The sequence below is a fragment of the Anomaloglossus baeobatrachus genome, chromosome 4, assembly GCF_048569485.1.
Source record: "Anomaloglossus baeobatrachus isolate aAnoBae1 chromosome 4, aAnoBae1.hap1, whole genome shotgun sequence".
NCBI classification, from domain to species: Eukaryota; Metazoa; Chordata; class Amphibia; order Anura; family Aromobatidae; genus Anomaloglossus; species Anomaloglossus baeobatrachus.
The window spans coordinates 315,766,835-315,793,157 of NC_134356.1; the positions used below are offsets into that span (position 1 = coordinate 315,766,835).

Genomic DNA, 26,323 nt, shown 5'->3' on the forward strand with positions numbered 1-26,323 from the left:
CCACCTAGTATATACATACATATACATTATATATACATATACATTATATATATATATATATATATATATATATATATATATATATATATATATATATATATATATATATATATATATATATATATATATACACACACATATTGTTGTGTGTAGTTACCAAGCGTTTGTGTAGGGCGCTGTACATGTTCTGGGTGTTGTCTGGGTGTGGTGGGGGGTGAGAGCAGTGTTTGTGTGTTGCGTTGTGTGTGTTGCGTTGTTTGTGGAGCGCTGTGTGTCTGTAGCGTTGTGTGTGTGTGTTGCGCGGTTTGTGTGGGGTGTGTGTTGCGTTATTTGTGGAGCGCTGTGTGTCTATCATTGTGTGTGTGTGTTGCGCGGTTTGTGTGGGTGTGTGTGTGTGTTTTGGTGGGAGGCATGTTTTGTGCAATGTGTGTGTTGTGCGGCATGTGCATATATTTGTGTGTGCCGCGGTGTTTGTGTGTGTGCGGCGTTGTCTGTGTGTGTGGGTGTCTGTGTAGGGTGGTGTTTGTGGTTCCCAGTGTGTGTGTGGTATGTTGTGCAGTGCGTGTGTGGCGGTGTGTGTGTGTGTGTATTGGGGGGAGGTGTGCACCCCCCATCGTGCGCCATCCCCCATGCTGCGCACCCCCCATCGTGCTCCATCCCCCATGCTGCACACTCCCCATTGTGCTCCATCCCCCATGCTGCGCACTCCCCATTGTGCTCCATCCCCCATGCTGCGCACTCCCCATTGTGCTCCATCCCCCATGCTGCGCATTCCCCATCGTGCTCCATCCCCCATGCTGCGCACTCCCAAACGTGCTCCATCCCCCATGCTGCGCACTCCCAAACGTGCTCCATCCCCCATACTGCGCACTCCCCATCGTGCTCCATCCCCCATGCTGCGCATTCCCCATCGTGCTCCATCCCCCATGCTGCGCACTCCCCATCGTACTCCATCCCCCATTCTGCGCATTCCCCATCGTGCTCCATCCCCCATGCTGCGCATTCCCCATCGTGCTCCATTCCCTACGCTGCGCACTCCCCATCATGCTCTATCCCCCATGCTGCGCACCCCCCATCGTGCTCCATCCCCCATGCTGCGCACCCCCCATCGTGCTCCATCCCCCATGCTGCGCACTCCCCATCGTGCTCCATCCCCCATGCTGCGCACTCCCCATCGTGCTCCATCCCCCATGCTGTGCACCCCCATCGTGCTCCATCCCCCATGCTGTGCACTCCCCATCGTGCTCCATCCCCCATCGTGCTCCACAGTCACACATCAGACAGTATACACGCACACATCTGATTGCATACACTCACACCCCACTTCTGTCTGTGCCCTCCGGTGGGAGGTCCCAGCAGCTGTGCTGCACGCCGTGCTCCTCTGCTTTCTACCGACACGCACACACCCGATCGCATACACGCACACACCCTATTGCATACACGCACACACACACTGACGATATCGCACATACGCGCTCACACACTCACAACATCCGGAGATACCACATGCTTCTGGCCATGTGATCCTCCGGCAAGTCCTGGAAGATCACTGCACGCACAGGATCGCCGCCGAGAAGCAAGCGATATCACGGGATGTTGTGAGTGTGTGGATGCGATCTGATGTGTGTGTGAGGTGTGTGTGAGAGTGAGTGTGATCTGGTGTGTGTGTGTGTGTGTGTGTGTGTGTGTGTGTGTGTGTGTTCCGCCGCTGCAGGACCTTGATGCGCTCACCTGGGAGCCGGTGTACGCTGGTAACCATGCTAGACAATATTACATGGTTACCAGCGTACCCCGCCCCCCGCTCGCACGGGAGCCCACACCAGCGTACGCCGTCAATCCCAGCAATGCGAGAGTATGTGTCGGCTGGGTTGGCGGCGTACGCTGATGTGGACTCCCGGGGGTACAGCACTCACCTGGGAGTCGGGTCTCCGTGTCGTTTCGGGGAATGCGTGCAGGGGGCGGGGCCAGAGCGAGCGTGCAATGCGTGAGGGGGGGCGGGGCGCAGCAGAGTTGCTAATGCGTGCAGGGTGCCGGGGCGAGAGGCCAATCCGTGTGGGGGGCGGAGCCGAGGCGAACGGCCAATCCGCTGTTTGTCACCGTAAGGACACAATTTTGGAGCAAGACAGACACAGACAGACAGAATAAGGCTATATATATATATATATATATATATATATATATATATATATATATATATATATATATATATATATGTGTGTGTGTGTGTGTGTGTGTGTGTGTGTGTGTGTGTGTGTGTGTGTGTATATTATGTATATATATATATATATATATATATATATATATATATATATATATATATATATATATGTATATATAATACACACACACACACACACACACACACACACACACATACATATATACACACACACAGTACATACACAAATACATACACACGATACACTATTCTTGGGAGAGTAGCACTCATTTTGAGATCCCTTATTACTCTCCTGTGATATTTCTCCTTTTTGCAGAAATCACTCTCTTGTAAAACTTTGCTATTTTATATGCAGAACACAAACACATCCTTGAGCATGTATCCCCGTGAAGCAGCGATGATACAAATGCAAAGCCAACTGTAATATTTGGGCACAAGTTCTTGGGACTCCATAGTAACCATCGCACATCACTGCTTGGTTAGACATGCTCTGCATTGCTAGTGATTCTCATAGTTCAGCCCCTCTGTTAATAGGAGAATGGAAGAAACAGGTTGAATCCTGAAAATATCGCTAGCCAATGCGGAGAGGCTGGTACATAAAACAAATCTGCTGTCTAGTGGTGTGTTACCTACATTTAGATTGTCAAGAATATCCTAATTGTGGCGGTAAGAGAGGGAAAGGTCAGCTCAAGGAGCTGAGGACCCGAGTGATGTGGAGTATGGCTGGGGATGTGCTGGGTTTTTATAATGCCTCCCCACAAACAAGTCTGCCAGACATGACTCAATACAATGCGGTGTATGAATATGCGTTCACACTCTCCTGATGAACAGTCAGCGGACCCCTTAATATTCTGTGGAGACCCAAACAAAACTGCACCAGTCTTAATCAGCTTGGGTCTGGTTGTGTTTTTATTCCAGTGTGTGGCATTGACCGTTCAGTGTGGGAATTAGATAAGTAATGACATTCTCAGTACAGCTCTGTATGCACAGAAAAGCATACTGAATTCATATAGCCATACATTTTCTGAGCTTAGAAGACTGGCCACAAAGCACTACACTCGCCTTCATACAATTTACATCACAGAGTAACATTGGGCAAGAACTGCAGAAAGTCATAAATCATTTCATTCTGTGTACGGACCTGCACGGCTCCCAAATTATACAATCTAGCTCTCACCAGTCATAGATTTTATAAAACGTCTAGCCTTCATTGTGATATGAAAGGAAGCCCATCCCATCCATTTATGCAGACCATGGACAATTTGGGGCTTATTACTATAGAAAACTAAAAGCTGCTGCAGACGATGTTCCCATAACCATGATTCACTGCTTAGATGAGACTTATTCTGGTGGGATGCAGCATTTGTTTGGCACAAATGTCACCTTCCATCTCGTCTGACCCAGGCCATTCCTCCAGTAGTATTGTTAACATGCCAGTGCTGTGGATGACTATTTGTGTTTGGCTCTAAACTCGCCGAGTGTCTTGGCAGCATCTGACGCTGTTCACACTGCAGAGTCTGACACTCCTCAGTGTCGCCTTTGGTGCTTGTAAGTTACACAGACCGGCTTAGGCGTCGATCAGCTATGTGCTCAATAGTGATCAGGCATGCAGGTGTTACCTCTTGGATCACATCTTGTGGGAGACCTATCACAGTCACTCCCCGCCTTTTTAAGATGGAGGAGCCAGTCTTCCCTTGACGACTGTAGCTTTAGCAACACCGGTCTGTGTGCTGTTGTATCCCAGTCCTGTTGGTGATTGTATTGGTTTGTTCGTAGTCTTGCTGTGGAGTTCTCTCGTCATCTTGTGGTTTCCTCACAGCTCTTATGTTCCTCCTTATCACTTGTTGTCTAATATCTCTGTGTGAGCGTACTGAGTGAACAAATTTTGGTTTTCTCTGTCCTTATCTGTGGGCTCTACCACTCCTGCCCCAGCCCTCTCCTGTGGTGAAGGGGGCAGTATTAGATCAGGGCAGTTCAGGAGTCCCCTTCCCCGGTTATGCCTAGTCTCCTAGTTTGAGGGCCAGTTTAGGAGTCCCGTTCCCCTGGCCCCCCTAGTTTGAGGGCCAGTTTAGGAGTCCCGTTCCCCGGTTATGCCATCAAACTCAGTGATAAGCGGTTGACTGTTACTAGCACCCAACATTTAATTCTTTTCATAAGGCCTCATTCAGATGTCTGAAATTTTTCACGTACACAAATAGATGATACGAGAGTCATCAGTGTTTTAGATCAGAGTCATCAATCTATTATTTTTCCATACATGAAAACAATGATGGTAAAAACTAAGTCAAATTACAGTCTCTCCTTCCCACTACAATGTGGATTGGTGGCAGATGGGCTGTACACTGATGGCATCCAAGTGCTGTCCATCATTTTTACAGAACTATAAACTTGCATGGGTGATTTTCCTCTGTGTCACTTATACAACGGGGGGGGGGGGGGGTGTTTCCGTGATTTATTTAATTATTTTTTTTTTTTATAGTGGCTACACAGTCCGGAAAACAAACCACGGACATATGAACAGCCTCAAAGACTATAACGGATGTGTCTTGGATCCTTGAAACTCCAAGATAGTACACGTTTGTGACAACCAGATGTCTGAAAGAGATCAATTAATTGTTCCCTTTAAAAAGGAACCTGTCCCATCCCCAAATGTTATGGGGTTAATCTTCAAGTTACCAGCACTCCAAGAGTATGCTCACAAGAGAGAATCTGATCACTGATGAATACTCGGCTCACATTCGCAGCACAGTTTGAGCCAAGTGTCATTGGAATATAGAATTGGATGCTCTTACATGAGAGAATCATTGCTAGTGATAGAGCACCTTAAAAGTACCCAGCCACTGAACTGAAAACTTGACTACTGGGAGGAAAAATGACTTTATTTCTCCTGGCTTTCAGACATAGAGGCACAGCCTGAGCAGCTTCAATCACCGTTTACTGTATAGTGTGGCGGTTGTAACCACGCTCCCAGGACTGACTGACAGCCAGGGGCTTGGTTATAGCCACTGATCACTGTGCAATAACTGAAGGCATGCGGACCGTGCTTCTATGACTGAAAGCTGGAAGCTGCCAGGAGGAATAAAGTTAATTTCCTCCAGGTAGCCCAGCTCAGTGCAGCGGCTGGGCAGCTTTAGAATGCTATTAACCAACAGATTAACTCTATATCTGCAGATTAATATGTTTGGGAACATAAAAGGAACACTGTAAACTAATTGTTTGCTAGAGGTAACCACTATGTACCTTAGTAATAGAATGTGGAAGTCTTATGTCTAGTAAGACTACAGAGCACGCACATGGGTCTTGTATAGCAAAGCTGAAACAAACAACTGGCATGGTTGACTATAAAAAAAATGATTAAAGCTATACTGTAATTGGTTTGTAAAGTGAACAGTGCCATTTGTCATGTTGGCCACTGTATTAACAAAGGTCAATTAATTCCACTTATATCACGACAAACTTTGTTAATCTGTATTACACTGTTGGCCAAAAGGCCCACAATGTATGACAGTTGATGATATGATCTCCCCCTACAGAAGAGGCCTCAAACTTTTACTACTGCACTCTCAAGAGTGCAAAACAGCATTGTAGGTATAAAAAGAAACCAAAGTGTGGCCACAGAATGAATTGGCTAGGGAATGCTGCCCAATACCAACATATAGGTAGAAGATCTGGCGGGATCTATAGCGGCCCTCAATATTGCAATGCACAGACCACACCAGCTTCTCCTACACTGACACGTATACAGTGTGTCCACCCATATCCTTTCCACCGCCATTAACTTGAGAACGGCGGCAGCTATAGGCATAGAAGTGGTGTCTAGGTATAGTAAAGTAGCCATGTGCTACGCAATGAAACCACCTATAGCGCCACCTGGTGGAAAACAACGCATTTTTATCTTGAAAACAGAACGAGATAGAGAAAAAGAGTGAATTAGAAGATTGTAGAGCATCATCAATTCAATACGAATCGTAACCTTGTATACAGAAATTCTATGATATGAAACCCATGACACCCCCAAAAGATTGAATGCTGGTCACGCATATGGCACTCATTTAACTCTGATGCTCAAAGTGGCCACCATCAGCTGCAATGCACATCTGGACTCTGGACAGCATACTGTATCTTCCTGCACATTGTGCAATATGGTAGGTGCCACGTTTGCACAAGCATCTGTGATACGTTGTCGTAGGTCCTGCAATGTTGGTGGAGGGGTCGCATACACCTGCTGTTTGATGTAACCTCACAGAAAGAAGTCCAATGGGGTTAGATCAGGTGAGCGTGGAGGCCACTCCACACAGCCACCATACCCAATGACTTGTAGGAAGGTCTCCATGAGGTATCGCTTTACGTCTGCAGCCTTGTGAGTTTTACACGTTCTAATCATAGCATTTCTATATGCAAGGTGTCGATTCGTATTGAATTGATGATGCCCTACAACTTTGTAATTCACTTTTTTACGCTCTCTTGTTCCATTTACGAGATAAAAATGCTAACTCCGTTGTTTTCCACCAGGTGTCGCTATAGGTGGTTTCATTGTGTAGCGCATGGCTACTTTACTATACCTAGACACCCCTTCTATGCCTATAGCTGCCGCCGTTCTCAAGTTAATGGCAGTGGACAGGATATGGGTGGACTCACTGTATATCAAGCCCTTCTGAGAGGCTTCTGATGAGGAGGCGACAGCCAATACACTTATGCTAAGCTTTGAACATTATACAATACATACTGTGTAATAACAGCACAGAAAAAAAAAAAAAAAAAAAAAAAAAAGGCTGTGGTCATCATAATCCAAATCAATTCTCTTGCCTTCTGACAGCTTAAGTAGCATAGTGGTCACAAGCTGCCAGGCTAGGAATGATGGGCACTAAGCAGGTATGACAAATATAGTGCAGGAAATGAAGGAGACAAGAAGCAGACATCTACATTTACAGTAACCGGATATTAACACTATCGTTATACAATTTACTCCTAAATGGCGGGAACACGGTTTTCACAAGACAAGGGGAGAAGTGGCGGATAACTTATGATGTTCCCAGACATGATGCACTGGAGAGGAACAAGCTTTGCTCTGTCAAGTGTAGCATGGCTCTTTTGTTTAGGAATCCAAGCTAGTGATGCCAGAAGGCACAATATTCTGCTCCTCGCTAATGCTTTTTATTAGTGTCAGGGCTGTCAGGCTGCTACCGAATAATTTCTAGTTCAGGTTTTTTTGTTTTATGGGATTAGGTCAATCACAGCCTGCCGAGAAATAATGATGTGAAGTGGAGGATGTGTTTGACACGATCATCCTGCAGCCTTCGGGCACATTCACAAAACCGTGCTCAGTAAAGATGTGCTACTAAATCCTGAGCGCTGAAGTCTGTATAATGGTAGGAGGGGAATAACAACTGCTATTAGAAAATCACTGAATGATGGACAAGGTTCATTATGAGATGGTGTATATGGTAGCGTTGAGCGAGTAGTTGACTATTCGTACTTGCTATGCTGTTAGTGAGTACTGTCCGCAACTCGCATATTCGTTACGAGTAGCGGGGCTTTCAGGTTACTAGTTACTTAGCTAGTATTTCCCATTGACTTACATTGCGCCCTCTACTCGTAACGAATATGCGAGTAGCGGACAGTACTCACTGACAGCATAGCAAGTACGAATAGTTACCTACTCTCTCAACACTAGTACCATGGCCTTACCTGATGCAAGTCATTCCCAAGTACATACTCCTGGAAGTATCCTGGTGCCGCAGATGAAGCTCGAATCGCCTGCCATAGATTATATTGACATCCTCCAATATAGGGCGATTTAACCCCTGGGAAATGGTTGTAGTTCCTGAACACAAACGCCTTTAATGGGATTCCTCGGTTAACTATGGTACTGACGGCAGAAACCTACAACAGTAACAAGATAAATGTGGTATCAGGACATCGGTAATGTAGCCATTTCACAGCATATCCATGATTCATAACCCCCCCCCACCCCCACCACCCTGCAGGACGAGTTAGAAAAATGTCACAGATTGAGAACTAAATCAACGGTGGCTCAGTGGCTAGCACTGTGGCTTTCCAGTGCTGGGGTCCTGGGTGCAAATCCCACCAAAGCCAACATCTGCAAGGAGTTTGTATGTTCTGCTGGGTTTGCGTTGGTTTTCACCCACACTCCAAATACATACTGATAGGGAATTTTGCACTTCAATAAAATAATAAAGTTTGTAAAGCGCTGCAGAATATGTTGGCACTATAGAGATAAGCAAAATAAAGCACACACAATTTGACCAGTCTACATTGACATTGCCATTAAAACAGCACTTGTTTTCTTTCCATGGACCAATTTTGATAGGTACTAACCAAATTAAAGGCAATCGGTTAGCAGGTTTTTGCTATATAATCTGAGCACACAGACAGACACAGATTTCAGCAATGTGACTGTGTGCGGTTTCCATACAATGGAGGTTTTATCACCAGGAGATTATCACTGCCTGGACTATACTGTATGCAAGCCTGATCTGACCAAACCCCCTCCACTGTTAAGAAGCTTATTGTCAATATACAATGTACACAGAAAGCTGTGGTGTGGGCAGGGTTAGCTTTCTGAGCTCTATTACATTTAGAAAAACATTGTGTCACTACTGCAGCACCCAGTAAACTAAATGACACTGGAATCAGGGGCACATTTCTACATTACACTGCTCTCAGGTGAGATAGCAAAATTCTGCTGACAGATTCCCTTTAACCTCTGACCCACTTGTCTAACCTCTGATCCACTACTTAGGCTTGCCTATATTTCCTGCTTCTATCACATCACTATCAAGGCTTGTTCACTTGCTGCCTAATATACCCAAACCTTTGAGAGCTGCCATAATGTTTTCAATGTACAGGATACTCTGTGCCTGCTGGGAAGTGCAGTGCATGCACAATCACTCGCTTTACGCTTCCCACTGCTTAACTGTATAAAACCAAGTGAGCATTAGTCAAGTGTAATCCCAGAGACAGTGGACAATATGATACCACCTGCACTCTCTTTCATTGCATTTCACCCATCTCCATCCTATCTAGTTACATTTGAAGACCCATCACAGGGTGTTTTTCTGCCAAACACTGAATTTCTGGCTGGGGCCAGCCTTCTAATTAATGAACACCAAACCGGAGACTGACGGGTCCCAGCACCGTGTCCTCTATTTCTGTAGAGTGTTGTGCCGGTTAGCCACTGCGCAGGGAACTGCAGGCGTAGCATAAGTTGACTGAAATGGGTGAGGATACGCTTTCACTTCCAGACCAAATACCTAAAAAAAATGGAATTGAAGGCAGGTGGCTGTAGCTACATACCATTCTGCACAGACGGGTGTTGCTAACTTGCATATGAAGCACATAAAATGGAAAGTCTTGATTTCTTCTCGCCTACAAGGTTTCTGTTTCTAGAAGTCATTCTTGTAAACTTGCTTAGGAGGACAGCCGATAGGCACATTGATGTTTGATCACATCATTACAATGATACTATAAATCCCATGCTGCCCAAACCGCTGAGCATCTGCAAGTTCGCGGCCATTCAGAACGTTCTACGAGCCATCAGACGGGCATTCACATGATGATCCAGAGCTTCCTGTCGGGAACCCTAGTCACTATAGGGTGTTTCCGAACACAGTAGCTCATCATGAACTTTTCCAGTGAGACACACGCACAGAGTGGCTGACATTCAGAATCACAGTACGTCTGGTGCCTCCGTCAATTGGATTACTATTTGCAATGTTACATTTTATGAAGTGGCCTTTGTGCTTTCCTGCAGCATGGCGGCATTACATCAGCACTTGATAAAGCAGAACATGGCAGTGTATAAACTCCCCATCCCACAGTTGTATTATACTAAATGAATAATTGATCCACTTAAGGGTAAGTGATGCTTTTCAAAGCTGGAAAACAACTGTCTCTAACAAAAGGCCACTTTGTTGTGAAATAGAAAGCAGCAGAAATATTCAGTTTTATAATATTCCGAGGATTGTCTGCAAACAAATGATCCGGAAGCTTCCCTTGTACGGACATGGCTCTGAAAATAGACTGAATGCTCTGTTTTATGTGATTGGTGTGTACTCAATAAAGCAATGCGTTTGTCAGTTCTATGCCCAAAATGGACAATCAGAAATCACAAAGCATCAGCTGGCCTATCATCTCCAAAGTATAGGAAATTAGCCACACATTAAATTGGGCTCATTACATAATTCACTGCCATAATAGGGCTTGCTCATAGGTGTAGATCATTGACAGGTCTCTACCGATGTACACACACATGGGAGAGATCTTCCAATTTCCAAGGACAGAGAAGCCTGAGAGGACAGATGCTGGACTAGTCTTGTCTTTTCCTATGGTCTCCGGCAGGCTTTCACTATATTTTCTCTGTCCATTTTGTGCAGGACGAATCAATAAACAGATTCCCTTTAAAAAATATGACCTGGACCGTACGCCAAATGCACATACTGTTACCATATTTTTTGGACTATAGGATACACGATACACACACTTTCCCTCGCAGGGAGAAAAGGGTGTAAGTGTGTGCGTGTGTATATATATATATATATATATATATATATATATATATATATATATATATATATATATATATATATATATATATATATATATATATATATATATATATATATATATATATATATATATATATATATATATATATGTGCGCGTGTGTGTGTGTATATGTATATGTGTATGAGGAGGGGGGGTAGGGTGCATCTTATAGTCCGGATGCACCTGACTTACTGTTGGGGGGCCACTACAGTAGAGTGGGATCACAGGCGGCAGGAGCAAGCTGGAGCAGCAGCAGCTAGGGTTAACATGTCTGCCTGCTATTAAATAAAATGAATATTCACTGCTCTCCATGCCTACAATTCCGTCCACCGCTCTGCACTGAAGCCAGCGCCGAGAGGTGGTGGGATTATGGGTAGGGAGCAGGGAATATTAATTTTCTTTGATAACGGGCACACCTGTTTGCCCCCCCAACTGCCGGCTTCCTGCATCAGTTGAGGTGAACATGTGTCCACCATTAAAGAAAATGAATATTCACTGCTCCCCACGCCTGAAACTATGGGCATGAGGAGCAGTGAATATTCATTTTCTTTAATAGTTAATATTCATTGTCGATTAGCCAGCAGCTGATGTTGGCGTGTGACTGGGGTCGCATGGCAGTGATGTAATGAGTTTCCAGCTTACACACGGAAGTCAATTGCCAGCATCAGAAGGGGATTCCGGTTATCGGTGGAGAGGAGGGAAGGAGAGTATAATCGTTTTTTTTTGTTCTTTTATTTGCGCAGCATAACAGGAGGCATGCGTACCAGGGTGGGAAACATCTGTACCAGGATGGGGACATACAGTGTATACCTGGAACGGGCCCAGGATGGTGGACATTAGGAGGTAATGTCCCCAAATTCTGTACTAGACTGTCATTAGCAGATTTCCCCCCCATAACAGTGCGTTATGACCACATTTTTTGCTTCAATTGTATATACCATTTTTCTTCTCTAAAACTTATGTGCATCTTATAGTCCGAAAAATACGCTATATCATTCTCAACGAGAATATGCTGCAGAGACAATTTTAGAAAAAAGTGGCAGATTGCTGGTAATAATCATGAAAAAAAAAAACCTAAACATTTTAATTCTAAAATTAGGTCAATGTTAAGAGTAACATTTTTAAAGAGGGAATCTGGGTAAACTGTGGCCACCAAACTACATCCAGCAATTTGACTGTTCCTATCTGTCTCATGGACTGGGAGAGAATGAAAGCCGAAAGAGCGGAATTACGACAAACAAGAGAGACATTCAGTCAGAAGGATGGGGAACATGGAAAGGATCATAGTGAGGAATGCAGCCGATCAAGGGACATCTATCTTGATCATAGATGAGGTTGAATATGACTTACTGATTTTTATAAGCTTTATAAGAAACATAAATTTTATTATTTTCATTGACTGCTAATGGTAAGAATACACATTACTATAAGCCCTACGGTAATGTGTTAGCAGCAGCAGCTACTCAACATACCCAACTGTGGGCAAAATTAAGAGATGAAATTAATAAGAATCATAAAATGTTAATAACAACATTTCCAAAAAAGATCACCTCCCCACTAAGATGAATTTGTGGAGCACACAGTGGAAAAAGTGGTAAAATGAACATGTGAAAACACTGTGGAACTTTCACACAACCCACCCAACAGAAACATCATCGAGGAGAAAAAAAAAAAGTGTGGATTCTCGATAAAGCAATACCTGGAGATGGCAGTGTCGAGAAAAAGAACTGACGTTTTTTGACAAACCGGCAGTTGTGGTACCAGCTGTCATCAGCACACTGGGTCATATCCCCAAACCTCGGGAAGCTTATACAACAACTCCATGTTGACAAAGTCAGCCAACTGCAGAGTGCCAATACCTTACAACAGCCTAGATTCTTGGGAAGAACCCAATGCGTAATGAGGGCCAACACCCACTAATCAACTGGCATGTAATAATATACTAATAATGTAATATTAAGCAGAATCAAGATCAGCCTACTGGTTCTGCCCTCAACAACAGTGTCAGCCTCGGGAAAATTAACTGCCCACCCCTGCTACAGAAAGTAATAGTAAAGGTTTAAAACTATTGCCTTTATGTCATGTAAGCAAGCCAGTTTATTCATCTATGCTGTTATCAATAAAAGTGATAAATGACAGACCAGTAAACTATATAGAAGGGCTTCTAAGTAGAGGCAGAGAAAAGTACATTAAAGGAATTAAATATACATGCTAATCTACTACTGGGTAATCACGTAATGGAAAAAAGAACATCACTGCTGAAAATGTAAAAGAAAGTGTATTGTATAAGTAATAATTTGTATTATGGTATGTTAGTAGCACTTGGCTGATTACCCCTATGAATACAGTCACTGACAGACTCCATTGACTTCAACATGGTCTCTCTCGATTCCACAATTCTTAACCATGTTACTTGCTAAAACAAAGCTATGGCTATACAATTCTAACACTTTAAAGGGTTTAACCACAAAGGACTCAAGTACTTACTTTAGGACATAGGGGACTCCTCGATGTCTCGATCATAAGGTCAGCGCCGATTCTTTCCCTTTAAAAATATACATAAAATATATGATTATGCAGAATAGCAATGAACCACAGTAAATATCAATAACAGAACAATAAAGATTTTATAAACAAGGGGCTATCCAACGACTGTAGAGCTGCTCACTTCTTAATCACTGATGACTTTACAACCCGCACACCTTCTGAGACATGTGCCTGATCGGTAAGGTAACACACAGCCTTCTAGCCTGTAAAATATGGTATGTGCACGTTAAGTATTTGGTGCAGAAATTTCCGCACCATTTCTGCATCTCTTGGCAGCAAAAAGCGTACGTTATTTGCCGCTTTTGTTTTTTACATGCGTTTTTGGTGCAGATTTTTCCCACTCAGTACATATGAAATCTGCAGCAACAACATTGAATGAATTGACATACTGCTGATTTACAGCTGCACCAAATCTGCACGGAGAAAATACTCAACGTGTGCATGAGACGTCAGGATTCGCATTCAATTTGCTGGCTTCGGGAAATTGTGTCAAATCCATGGAGAAAAAAGAAAAAAGACAGATCTGCAACGGGTGCACAGGTCTTTAGACGCTCTTTCTAACAAGAAAAAAAACCCTGCTGAAAAGGGTCTGCGTCTTATAGCCTGGAGGTTGCTTCCTGTGATAAAGGAGAACACGGACAACGCTTCCTCTCTGATCGGAGAACTCCCCTCTCTCCTCCTGCTGTGTACAAATCTATAAGATCGGAGCAGAGAAGAGGAAGTTTACCAGCATCTGAACAAAGGCTGCACCAGCTGAAGGACCTTCAAACCTTATAACATTAGAAACTTTCAGGTCATGTGATCAGTCACATGACCTGAAAGAACCTAAAGTTAACTTTGTAGAAGGTGTAGAATGTGCTTCAGCTGCTCTGTTGGCGCAGCCCCCGTTCAGATGGAGAGAGAGAGAGACAGAGAGAGAGAGAGAGAGAGAGAGAGAGAGAGAGAGAGAGAGGTGTGGTAATGTGTGTGTGCGCGTGTACGTCTGCATCCGTCCCCGTACAGTTGTGCTCGAAAGTGTTGGCACTCTTGAAATTCTCCTAGAAAATGAATTATTTCTCCCAGAAAATTAGTGTATATGGAAATCCCCCCCCCAAAAAAAGAAAAAAGAAAACAATGAAACTTGGATATAATTTCATTTCACACAAAACCGCCAAAACGAGCCTTGGCAAATTGTTGGCACCTTTCCAAAATTGTGGGTAAACAACTTTTGTTTCAAGCATATGCTGCTAATTCAAATTCACCTGTGGCAAGTACCAGGTGTGGGCAATATGAAAATCACACTTGAAACCAAATAAAAAGGGGAGACGTTAACTCAATCTGTGCATTGTGTGTTTGTAAGAGCCACACTGAGCAAAGAGAACAGAAAGAGGAGAAGAGAATTGTCTAAGGACTTAAGAACCTGTTTGTGCTACACTAAGCATGGTGAACATAGAGAGGAGAAGAGAACAGCCTGGGGCCTTGAGAACAAAAATTGTAGAAAAATATGAACAATCTCCGGGTTACAAGTCCATCTCCAGAGATCTTGATGTTCCTTTGTCCACAGTGCGCAAAATAATCAAGACGTTTACAACCCATGGCACTGCAGCTATTCTAGCGGACTGCAAAGAAAAACTGATGAAAGGTTGCAACACAGGATAGTCTGGATGGTGGATAAGCAGCCCCAATAAAGTTCCCAAAAAATGCAAGCTGTTCTGCAGGCTCAAGATGCATCAGTGTCAGTGTGATCTATCCATCCATATTTGAATTAAAATGAAACACTAGGGCAGGAAACGCAGGCGGCCCCAATTGTTTACATAGAGGCACAACAAAGCTAGACTGCAGTTTGCCAAAATGTACGTGAGTAAGCCAAAATCCTTCTGGGAAAGAGTGGACAGATCAGACCAAGGTAGAGCTTTTTGGTAAAGCACATCATTCTATGATTTATTGAAAACTGAATGATGTCTATAAAAACAAAAAAACAAACAAAAAAAAAAAAACACTAAACCTCCACTATACTTGACTGTAGGTACTAAGATGATTTGTGGTTTTGCTGTCTCTGGCACTGCCTTGACTGTGTGCATGGCACCATGAAGTCTGAAGACAACCAAAAGATATTGGGTTGCAATATAGTGCCCAGTGCCAGAGAGCAGGGTTTGCATCCAAGGTCATTGGTCTTCAAGCAAGACAATGACCCCAAACATACTTCAAGAACCACCTAGAAATATAAGTATACAAAGAGCTAAAAAAAGAAGAGTGGTCCAAAGTTCCAGTTGGGAGGTGTAAGAAGCTTGTTGATTGTTATTGGAAGCAATTAGTTATTTATTCCCCAAGGGTGTGCAGCCAAATATTAAAGTTTAGGGTGCCATCAATTATGTTTGCCCATTTTTGGTGTGGTGTGTGAAATTATGTTAAATTTTCCTCTGTTTTGTGTTGTTCCAATAAACACAAAGAAAATAGACATGTGTACAACAAAAACTTGTAATTGCAATAATTTTCTTGCATAAATACTTCATTTTCTGGAACAATTTCAAGGGTGTCAACACTTTCAAGCATGACTGTGTATAAGCGTAACTGAAAGATGTGGTAATGTAAAGTGTGTGCATATGTGCATGCATCAGAGCTGTATGTATATGTGCATATAGCAGAGTTGTGTGAGTTTATATGTGCATGTAGTAGAACTTAGTGTCTCTTTGCTGTGTGTATCATAGGCACAAACAATATATTTATTACTTCCTTATTCAACACCAGTATATTAATTTTAGTGATAATGACTCCTCTATTTTACACCACCAAGGAAGCTTGCATTAATTGGAAAAAAAAAGTATTCCTATTTTGTGTGGTCTAAGCCCGGGATGTGTCTTATGGTAAGGAGCATCTTATAGTCCAAAAAACTGGTCTGTCCTTTTCACAAGAAGAGGACACGCGTCCAATACCTGCTGGATGACGTACTTAAATAGTAACTATACTTTATTGAATAAATGAATAGCTAAAGTGACTTTGTAACATATATCTTGTTAGAAAAATCTGCTTACTTCTCCTCATTCATTCTTTTGCTTCCTACGCTGATCTTTGAGTTAAATACTCTGTAATACCCCTGAACTCCCTGATTCTGATGCTTTTTTTGTCAATTTTGCACTGTGTCACTGCTTTGCAGAGATATTCACATTTGTTGATTTTGGAGCCACATTTGTGAAATCTCTACTTGCGGACCAACTGCAGTCTTTTCTGGGGATGTGTACTTTCACCCTTCCCTTACAATCACAGCTCAGCAGCTGATTTAGGAGTCTCAAACTGTAAGGGCTGAGAGCGCACGTCCCCAGACAACACTGAAGAAATTACCAATTGCACTACAAGCAGAGATTTCACATATTGCGATCCAATAGAAACAAATGTGAATATCTCCGAAATGGAGGAACACAGACCAAAATGGAAAAGAGCATCAAAGTTAGGGAAGGTCATAGATTTTCACTAGCCATTATTGGGAGCAAGTGAGGTCCTCTTTAAGGCTGGGGCCACACGGGGATTACTGCGATCCCCTCGCATGACACTTGGCTCACACTGGCACCCCTTCCTCAGGAGCAGTAGGCAAAACAGTTTCCCATTTAGAACACAATACTGCCTATGTACTATTTCAATAATAATAATAATAAATAAAATTTTGGGGTTTTGGGGTTTGGTTTTTTTTTTAACATTGCTTTTATGGTCCTACAGATTGAAATGTTTCATCTTAAGGTCTTATGTAAAAAGATGAAAAACAAAAGCTATGTGCATCTCTGCTGCAATGTGACCTCCACTTACTTTGTGATCACATCGGATTTCTCCTTCCCACAGTGGTCTCATGAATCATGCATGATAAGCCATTGTCTCTATTCCTCCCTGGTGATAATAAAGAATAGCATCCTTTAACCTGTCAGCTGCCCTACATTGCTGACCTGCACAACTTACTACACCTTAATGTAGCATGCGTGGGGAAGACCAGATAAGAAAAAACCCACTGGAGTATGTAAAACCTGAATGTGCAAGTCATTTCATGAATTAACTAGTGCATGGAGGAAAGAAGCTGCATCCACGCATCAAGACTGTACAGCACTGCTGAAACAAAGCATATTTATTGAAGATGTTGTGCCATTATATCACAAATTTGCAGCCAATTTGTGACTCAGATTTCACCCTTTGCAAACACACAAATGCTGAGGAGCTGTTGAAAGTGGTGCATGTAGCACAATTTGCTTGCATTTCTTCTGCACGTGGACATGGGCTAAAAGGACGTCAACCAATGTCAACGCGGAGATAGGAAACATTGATGTCCATCAGCCAGGTCAGTAATCTGTGACCAGTGGCAGGAGGCCTGCGAATCTCCTTTCCTCCCAGCATTACCAGCTCTTTTTTTGATCGGCAGGGCTGGTGCAATGTTTGGTGTGCGTTACGCCGCAATGACCACTTCACATTAGTCGGCGGTCACAGATCACTGATCTGTCCGATAGACTGGAGTCCCGTGAATCTGTTCTCCCATTGTTATCTGACTGTAGATACACCGTATTTTCCGGTGTATAAGATGACTGGGTGTATAACACGACCCCCAATTTTTCCATTTAAAATACAGAGTTTGGGATCTATTATAAATACTAGAGTGTAAGCCGACCCGAGTAATGTCCCTATTGTTTAGTAAAATCACCTGCTGTAATGTGGCGTGCAGTAATGAGCCCATTGTTTAATAATTCCCCCTGCTGTAATGTCCCCATTGTATAGTAATGTCCCCTGTCCTTAATGTCCCGTGCAGTAATGCCTCCATTGTTTAATAATGTTCTCCTGCTGCTTCCCTTCTTGTCCCCTATCATGCAGTGGTTTACACACAATAAAAGATATTCTCACCTGTCCTCCGTTCCCGCGGTGCCTCCAGCTGCTTCTTGCAGTCCGCAGGCACACAGACCCCTCAATGATAGCATGAACGAAGCGGCCGCTGCAGGATGTCGTCATGGCTTTACTACAGTTGAATGCTTTATGGCGCCACAAAGCATTCAACTGCAGTAAAGCGCGTCCAATATACAGGGCCGCCGCTATCAGCGCTTTACTGCAGTTGAATGCTTTGCAGCGCCGTAAAGCATTCAACTGTAGTAAAGCCATGACGACATCCTGCAGCGGCCTCTCCGTGCACCGGTTGCCATCACTGAGAGCTCTGTGTGCCTGCATTATGCAAGAAACAGCTGGAGGCAGCACAGGAACGGAGGACAGGTGAGCGTATCTTTTATTGTGTGTAAAGTGATGACACACGGGATATAAGACAACCCCCGACTTTTGAGAAGATTTTCAGGGGTTAAAAAGTCGTCTTATACGCCGGAAAATACAGTATCTATAATACATTGATGATAGTGTGTACCATCTCCGGTGAAGAGAACAATCTTGTTACATAAGTTAGGGATGATTTGGTATACTGCCGAGTACTCACTTGAGCAGTTTTTCCCACATTTCACTGTTATAATAGGCATGGCTCCAGCCCATTTTAACTGTTCCAACAATAACGTTCTGCTTGAAGACATCACTTCCTAGTTTACGATATAGGTCTTCACACTCATCAAGAGGGATGTGGAATAATCCCAGCATAAATGCCAGTATGGCCCCTAGTAAAGGAGAAAACAAGAATGCACATAACATACCTGAAATTGCATATGCACAACGAAGCACTGAACTTTAGACACAAGCCGTATAGTCTATACCAGAAAGCACTGTTGTTAAAGTTACAATTTATCACAAAGATTCTTAAAAGCTGAGGAGACCATCAAAGGGCACTGTATCATGCTACACTCCCACATACATAATTATCTAGGTGGTTTCCCATAATGATTACTTAATATTCCGCTATCCTATATGAAACCCCTGTTAATGGGAAAAAGCTGTGTTTTTAACATTTTGTAATTTTCTCTGGGATTAGCTCCGAGGAGCACGTCAAACGCATTGGTCATGGCCTGGGAGAAACACAGACACGCAAACAAGCCGAAAATGTACTGAAATCAAGCATACCATTATACTGCCATCTAGTGTGCAAATACCAGTATACCATTACACCAGTGTCTGCAGCCAAAAAAATCTGTATTAATAAAATATGAGCAAACAAATGCATACAAGAATTACTTTGCTGGATCAATTTCTACTGAAAAAAATCCACATACTGCAGTGTATAGAAGAAGGGGTCTCAATAAACAGGTTTTAGCTGAAAAGTGTACGTCATTCTCTTCCCCTGCGTGTAAAGACTGTTCGTCATTTCTTTTCCTGACTGACTATAATGGACAGCAGTGAGCCATTTCTTAATAAACAGCACAGCAGGGCAATGTTGGGAGGTCGGGAATCAGTAGAGATATTAAACCCCCTGCAGTTACTGTAGTTCCCCAGTGTTGGCGTCATCATTCGGTGCCTACATTCTCTTATGAAAGGAAGAAAAGCCTCTAATGTGTTCAAGGCAAGTCTGATTTCTCCACAGTAGCTGTAACAGATGTCCCAATCCAAGTCCCTAATGATTTTCACTACAAAAGATGGTAATGTGCCCATCCTTGTCCCCTTGTAGTAATGTCCCCATCCTGTAGTAATGTACCCATGTAGGTCCTCGTCTTGTTGTAATGTTCCCATACAGGTCCTCCTCTTGTAGTAATGTGCCCATCCTTTCCCCTTAAGGGGGCTTTACACGGTAGCGATATCGGTAATGATATCGCTATCGTGGGAACCCACCCCCATCGTTTGTGCGACACGGGCATATCACTGCCCGTCGCGCACAAAATCGCGCTCCCCCGTCACACGGCTTACCTGCCCTGCGACGTCGCTATGGCCGGCGATCCGCCTCCATTCTAAGGGGGGCGGGTCGTGCGGCGTCCCAGAGACGTCACACGGCAGCCGTCCAATAGAAGCGGAGGGGCGGAGATGAGCGGGACGTAAACATCCCGCCCACCTCCTTCCTTCCGCATTGCCGGTGGAGTCAGGTAAGGAGATGTTCCTCGTTCCTGCGGTGTCACACACAGCGATGTGTGCTGCCGCAGGAACGAGGAACAACATCGCTAATGAGAGGTGAACAATTTTTGGTTTTAGGATGACCTCTCCACGGCAAACAATTTTTGCCACTTTTGCGATCGTTTTAGGTCGCACATAAGTAAGTGTCACATGCTGCAATAATGTTAATGACGCCGAATGTGCATCACTAACGACGTGACCCCGACGATAAAACATTAACGATATTGTAGCGTGTAAAGCCCCCTTTATAGTAATGTGTCTATCCTTGCAACCTTGTGGTAATGTGCCCATCTTTGCCCCCTTGCAGTAATGTGCCAACCCTTGCCTCCTTGCAGTAATGTGCCCATCCTTGTCCCTTTGTGCCTTGTTGTAATGTCCCCATCCTGTAATAATATACCCATGCAGGTCCTCTTTTTTTTAGTAATGTGCCCTTTTATAAAAAAGAAGATTCTTCTCACCTGTCCTCTGTTCCCTCGGTGTCCCATTACCTGCTTCTTGCAGTCCACAGGCATGTAGACCCCGTGACGATCATGGCCGATGCAGGAGGCGGCCGCCGTCAGTGCTTTACTTCAGATGAATGATTTGCGACACTGTGCAGAGGAGCTCTCTGTGCATCTTTACCAATGGCAGCCGCTAGCTGATCAGAGGCAACAGCTGACATCATACACCCAGATCAGCTGCTAGCCTCTGATTGGCCGGCAACTGCCATTGGTAAAGATGCGCAGAGAGCTCCTCTGCGCGGGGCCGCAAATCATTCATCTGAAGTAAATCACTGATGACGGTGGCCCGGTATACTAGGCGACATTTGTCACGGGGTCTACATGACTGCAGGCATAAAATAAGCAGCCTCAGGAGCTGCATGTTTGAGACCCCTGTGCTAGAGGATACAATACAAACATCTCTCTCACTCACAAAGCTCTTCACAGTTCTGCATCACCCTACATCTCCTCCCACATCTTTGTCTATCACCCTACTAGCACTCTCTGTTCTGCAACAGATCTCAGACTCACATCTTCCATCATCCGAAACTTGCACCTTAGTCTCCAAGACTTCTCTTGTGCTGCGACAGTGTTCTGGAACGCACTACACCAAACAATCAGACTAATATCTAGCCCTCGTGTCTTCAAGCATGCGCTAAAAACACATCTCTTTAGACAGGCCTATCACCTCAACTCACTCACACAACTCTCCATGTCTCTCCACTCTCTCCTTCATGATAATCATAATCTGTTTTCTTTCTCTCTTCCCTTACTTTGTCATCTTTCTCCACATCCTCCATGCACACGATAACTGCAGCTCTTTCATCTATTCACATAAATGTCATTGGAGGGAACCGCATGTATGTTTCTCTCCTTTCTCAAGTGCCGCACATGAATACAAGTTATCAGATATCTGTGACATATTATTCTAACATATGCATTAATGTCCTAGATGGTAATATACTTTGTAGCCCTTAGCATTGGTTAATTCTACTACTGAGGCCTTGGAACTAGAAGAGGTTACAATCGCATTTAGCTATGATGCTCCTGGCAATGAATACCCGATCCATAACTCAACATGCTCATGGTATCCAACTATCATGTTTCCCTTGTGGTTTGTTTGATAAGAGTATACAGTATGCAATTATTATTTTATCAGATACTGATGCTGGACAAGTGCAGAACAATTACTGTAACTGATGTCAGAGGAAGGTTCATGTCCTCAGTCCAATATGGCTACATTGACAATCGATCATGTGAGAGTAGATTACAAATGCTGTACTAAAAGGAAAAAATGTATTTCTTTTTGTGTGTGATGTCTTTAGCAACTACAACTCTACAGCCTGTGTAAGTGTGGTAGTACGCTAAATAAGCAAAAAAAAAAAAAACATCAAATAAAATAGTTCACCTTCATAATTGCAGAGAAAAGACTTAATCTGGCTCCCTTATGTGCAAATGTCCACCAATGGAAACATGCACATAGGTGTGGATACAAACACTCACTTCACAAATGCAGAAAACAGTAACTTAAATAGTAATTAAGGCCTCTTTCACACGTCCGTGAAAATCACGCACATGTCTGATTTTCACGGACGTGTCAAAAGGTGCGTTTTGCCCTCCATGAGCCGTGTTTATGGCACACGTGTGTTCTCCGTGATAACACACGGAGAACAAGAACTTTCTACTCATCTGTCCCTGACTTCGCTCTCTGTGGTGCTGTTCTTCGGTCCTGCCGACTCCCCGCTGCTGCTGTTTCCGGCCGCAGTGAAGTAAATATGCAATGAGCGGCGGTCGAAGCAAGTGACAGCAGCGGCAGAGACAGCAAAGCTGGAGAAGGTGAGTAAAGTTTTTTTTTTTCTCGCAGACACAAGACATGTGTTTTCTCCGGTGCGTGTCACACGGAACACATCCGTGTGGTCCGTTTGCAATCCATGTGACCCGTTTGCATTCTGTGTGACACCCGTGATGCCAGAGAAAAACGGATATGTCTACGTGTGGAGCACATGGGCACACGTATGCTCCACACGTACACACTGTCCATGGCAGAATACGCTCGTGAGCGCAGACCCATTGATTTTAATGGGTCTACGTGTGCCCGTCTCTCCGGCACGTGAGGAAATGGACCAAACACTTACCGGAGACGCGGACGTGTGAAGGAGGCCTAAAGGGGTTTTCTTGTTTAGAAGCTATCCTCTATCCATTGGTTGACTTCCAAATCATTGGAGGTTTCACGGCTGGAATCCCCAGTGACCCTAAGAACTTGGTCTCTAAAGAGATGGTTGATCATGCAACCTGCTGCTCTGTTCATTCAGAATGAGACTAAGATATAGCGTAGGGTTCGTCACTCCCGAACTAATCCAACTCTACTCGTCACATTCTGCTCTTCAGACTCCCAGTTCTTGGGATTGTTGGGGTCTCAGGAAGTTATCCATTATTCCATGGGAAGGGGTTAACTTCCAAATCTGAAACTACCCCTTTAAACAGATCAGTGCTAGTGAAACATAAGCTTGATGCCATGATATTCTGTTACCTGTGCTGACACCACAGATGTAATCAAAAAGCTCATGCACTGGCTTCCCGGTCAGTTCTTCTAACTTCCGTAATGTCTGTAGGGCTACGATTCCTCTGCAACAATGATGGGGAGGGAAGTGGGGGAGAAAAAAAAAAAAAAAAAAAAAATTAGAAAGATAAATTCTCATGCTAATAGAAGCAAGCACAAATAAAATATAAAAAGTTTACATCATATAAAATATACAAAATGTCACAGAGATTGAGTATTGTACATACTATACTGTATTGCTGTGCTGACCAGCTGCTTATCAGACCCAGGCAGAAGAAATGTTATTGCATTTTATTTAGCTTTAGCTTTTGTAGTATAAGCCAGTAACTGGTTTACCTGGTTCCTCCACCATCGATGGTGAGTAACCTAATTCCCCTGCCCTTAACCGGGTCATTGTAACCAATCAATGCTAATGCTTCTCGTACAGCCGCTCGGAGGGTTTCATCGTGTGCTTGTCGTAGTCGCAGCAAGTAAGGAATGGCTTTTTCCTAAAATTAACAAGAAAAATGATTTACTTGAAAACATTTACTGTACACAGTTTGGAGAACTAATGGTACCCTCTAATCTCCGCATCCTAGCTCAGGTCATGGGCCTCGCTAAACCACTATGCAGCTTTTATAATAATTTAACTAGAAATTTTGCGCTAATGAAGGACAAAAAAAACCCCAAAAAACACTGCAGCGATGGAGGGAGGTTACACCCGATATACAGTGGAACCTTGGATTAAGAATAACTTGGTTTGAGAGCGTTTTGGAAGACAAGCAAAAAATTGTAACTTGGTTTAAGAGCAATGCTTTGTAGTAATAGAAAATACTCACCGTGCACACTTCTGGTTCTGTCCTTTCACCGCGCTCTGTCCCACTCTAGAGGTACATTTCTGTATTGTATACAGTAAACCATTTTACTGTACAGTATTCACTATATAGCATATCCCTCATATCACAATTGTGGATACAGTATTGCACTTTCTTTCTGCTAACCATACAGCACATTGCTTATACTGTAATCTAATTGCCTGTGCCCCAATTGGCTTAGCTCAGCCCTTATTTTGGGGAGAATAGATTTGGGGTGTTTTTTTGTGTATATTGTACTAAAATAAAGGTTGTCATATTTACACCATTTTTCCTCTCTATATTGTACCTCCCGCACACCAACAATTCTATTATAAGCTAATGTGCAGTTTCATTTGTTTTATATGTTTTTTTACTGCACAGTATTTTCTATCAGTATACTGTAATAATGATATAGGAAAACAGTACATTATTTTGTATTACTGTAATCAGTTTGTATAAATACAGTTAATATTTTTGGGCTGTGGAACTTATTGTCTGTGTTACAATTATTTCCTATGGGAAAATTCGCTTTGATATAAGAGTAACTTGGTTTAAGAGCTCACTGCCGGAACCAATTACGTTCGTAATCCAAGGTTCCACTGTATATGAAGATGAATGCGGTAGTGTACTTGATAGCCCTGGTCATCCGCTTGTCAGTGCTCGGGATGTATGGAAACAAATTAAATTCCTCAGCAGGCTCTATTATAGCCATCTACAGTTGTATGAAATGGGCAAGCAGGGATCTGCGGTATGTCCGAGATGTCTAATGGTTAATGCATCAGTTCTTGAAGTTTGGGATACTCCAAAACTAGTGACATCATTGCTCTGGATTTATTAACAGCCAAGTAGCTGCTCAAAGAATCATATATCCTAATGCAGGGGTGGGGAACCTTTTTTCTGTTGGGGTCCATTTGGAAATTTCTACCAACCTTCGGGGGCCGCACAAAATTATCAATGTTTAAATGACCCTGCTATATTGAGTGAAACAATTAGGCTGGGGGCGCGGGGCTGCGCTGCACAGGCACCTCACGCGGGGCTGCGCTGCACAGGCACCTCACGCGGGGCTGCGCTGCACAGGCACCTCACGCGGGGCTGCGCTGCACACAGGACTGGGTGATGGGCAGCACACAGGACTGGGTGATGGGCAGCACACAGGACTGGGTGATGGGCAGCACACAGGACTGGGGGGGGGGCAGCACACAGGACTGGGGGGGGGGGCAGCACACAGGACTGGGGGGGGGGGCAGCACACAGGACTGGGGGGGGGGCAGCACACAGGACTGGGGGGGGGGGCAGCACACAGGACTGGGTGATGGGCAGCACACAGGACTGGGTGATGGGCAGCACACAGGACTGGGTGATGGGCAGCACACAGGACTGGGTGATGGGCAGCACACAGGACTGGGTGATGGGCAGCACACAGGACTGGGTGATGGGCAGCACACAGGACTGGGTGATGGGCAGCACACAGGACTGGGTGATGGGCAGCACACAGGACTGGGTGATGGGCAGCACACAGGACTGGGTGATGGGCAGCACACAGGACTGGGTGATGGGCAGCACACAGGACTGGGTGATGGGCAGCACACAGGACTGGGTGATGGGCAGCACACAGGACTGGGTGATGGGCAGCACACAGGACTGGGTGATGGGCAGCACACAGGACTGGGTGATGGGCAGCACACAGGACTGGGTGATGGGCAGCACACAGGACTGGGTGATGGGCAGCACACAGGACTGGGTGATGGGCAGCACACAGGACTGGGTGATGGGCAGCACACAGGACTGGGTGATGGGCAGCACACAGGACTGGGTGATGGGCAGCACACAGGACTGGGGGGGGGGGGGGCAGCACACAGGACTGGGGGGGGGCAGCACATAGGACTGTGGGGGGGCAGCACACAGGACTGGGGGGGGGCAGCACACAGGACTGGGGGGGGGGCAGCACACAGGACTGGGGGGGGGCAGCACACAGGACTGGGGGGGGGCAGCACACAGGACTGGGGGGGGGCAGCACACAGGACTGGGGGGGGGCAGCACACAGGACTGGGGGGGGGCAGCACACAGGACTGGGGGGGGGGGCAGCACACAGGACTGGGGGGGGGGCAGCACACAGGACTGGGGGGGGGGCAGCACACAGGACTGGGGGGGGGGCAGCACACAGGACTGGGGGGGGGGCAGCA

The 26,323-nt window shown here is 44.5% G+C and overlaps 1 protein-coding gene across 1 annotated transcript in view; it reads right to left on the reverse strand.

Moving 5' to 3' along the window:
• Window positions 1–26,323, reverse strand: part of PNPLA8 (patatin like domain 8, phospholipase A2) — a 108,637-nt gene that overhangs the window by 45,465 nt on the left and 36,849 nt on the right. The window contains 5 exon segments of the mRNA XM_075345003.1: window positions 7,868–8,062; window positions 13,235–13,292; window positions 18,720–18,891; window positions 23,279–23,373; window positions 23,645–23,796. Of these exon segments, the coding sequence (XP_075201118.1) occupies window positions 7,868–8,062; window positions 13,235–13,292; window positions 18,720–18,891; window positions 23,279–23,373; window positions 23,645–23,796 (672 nt within the window).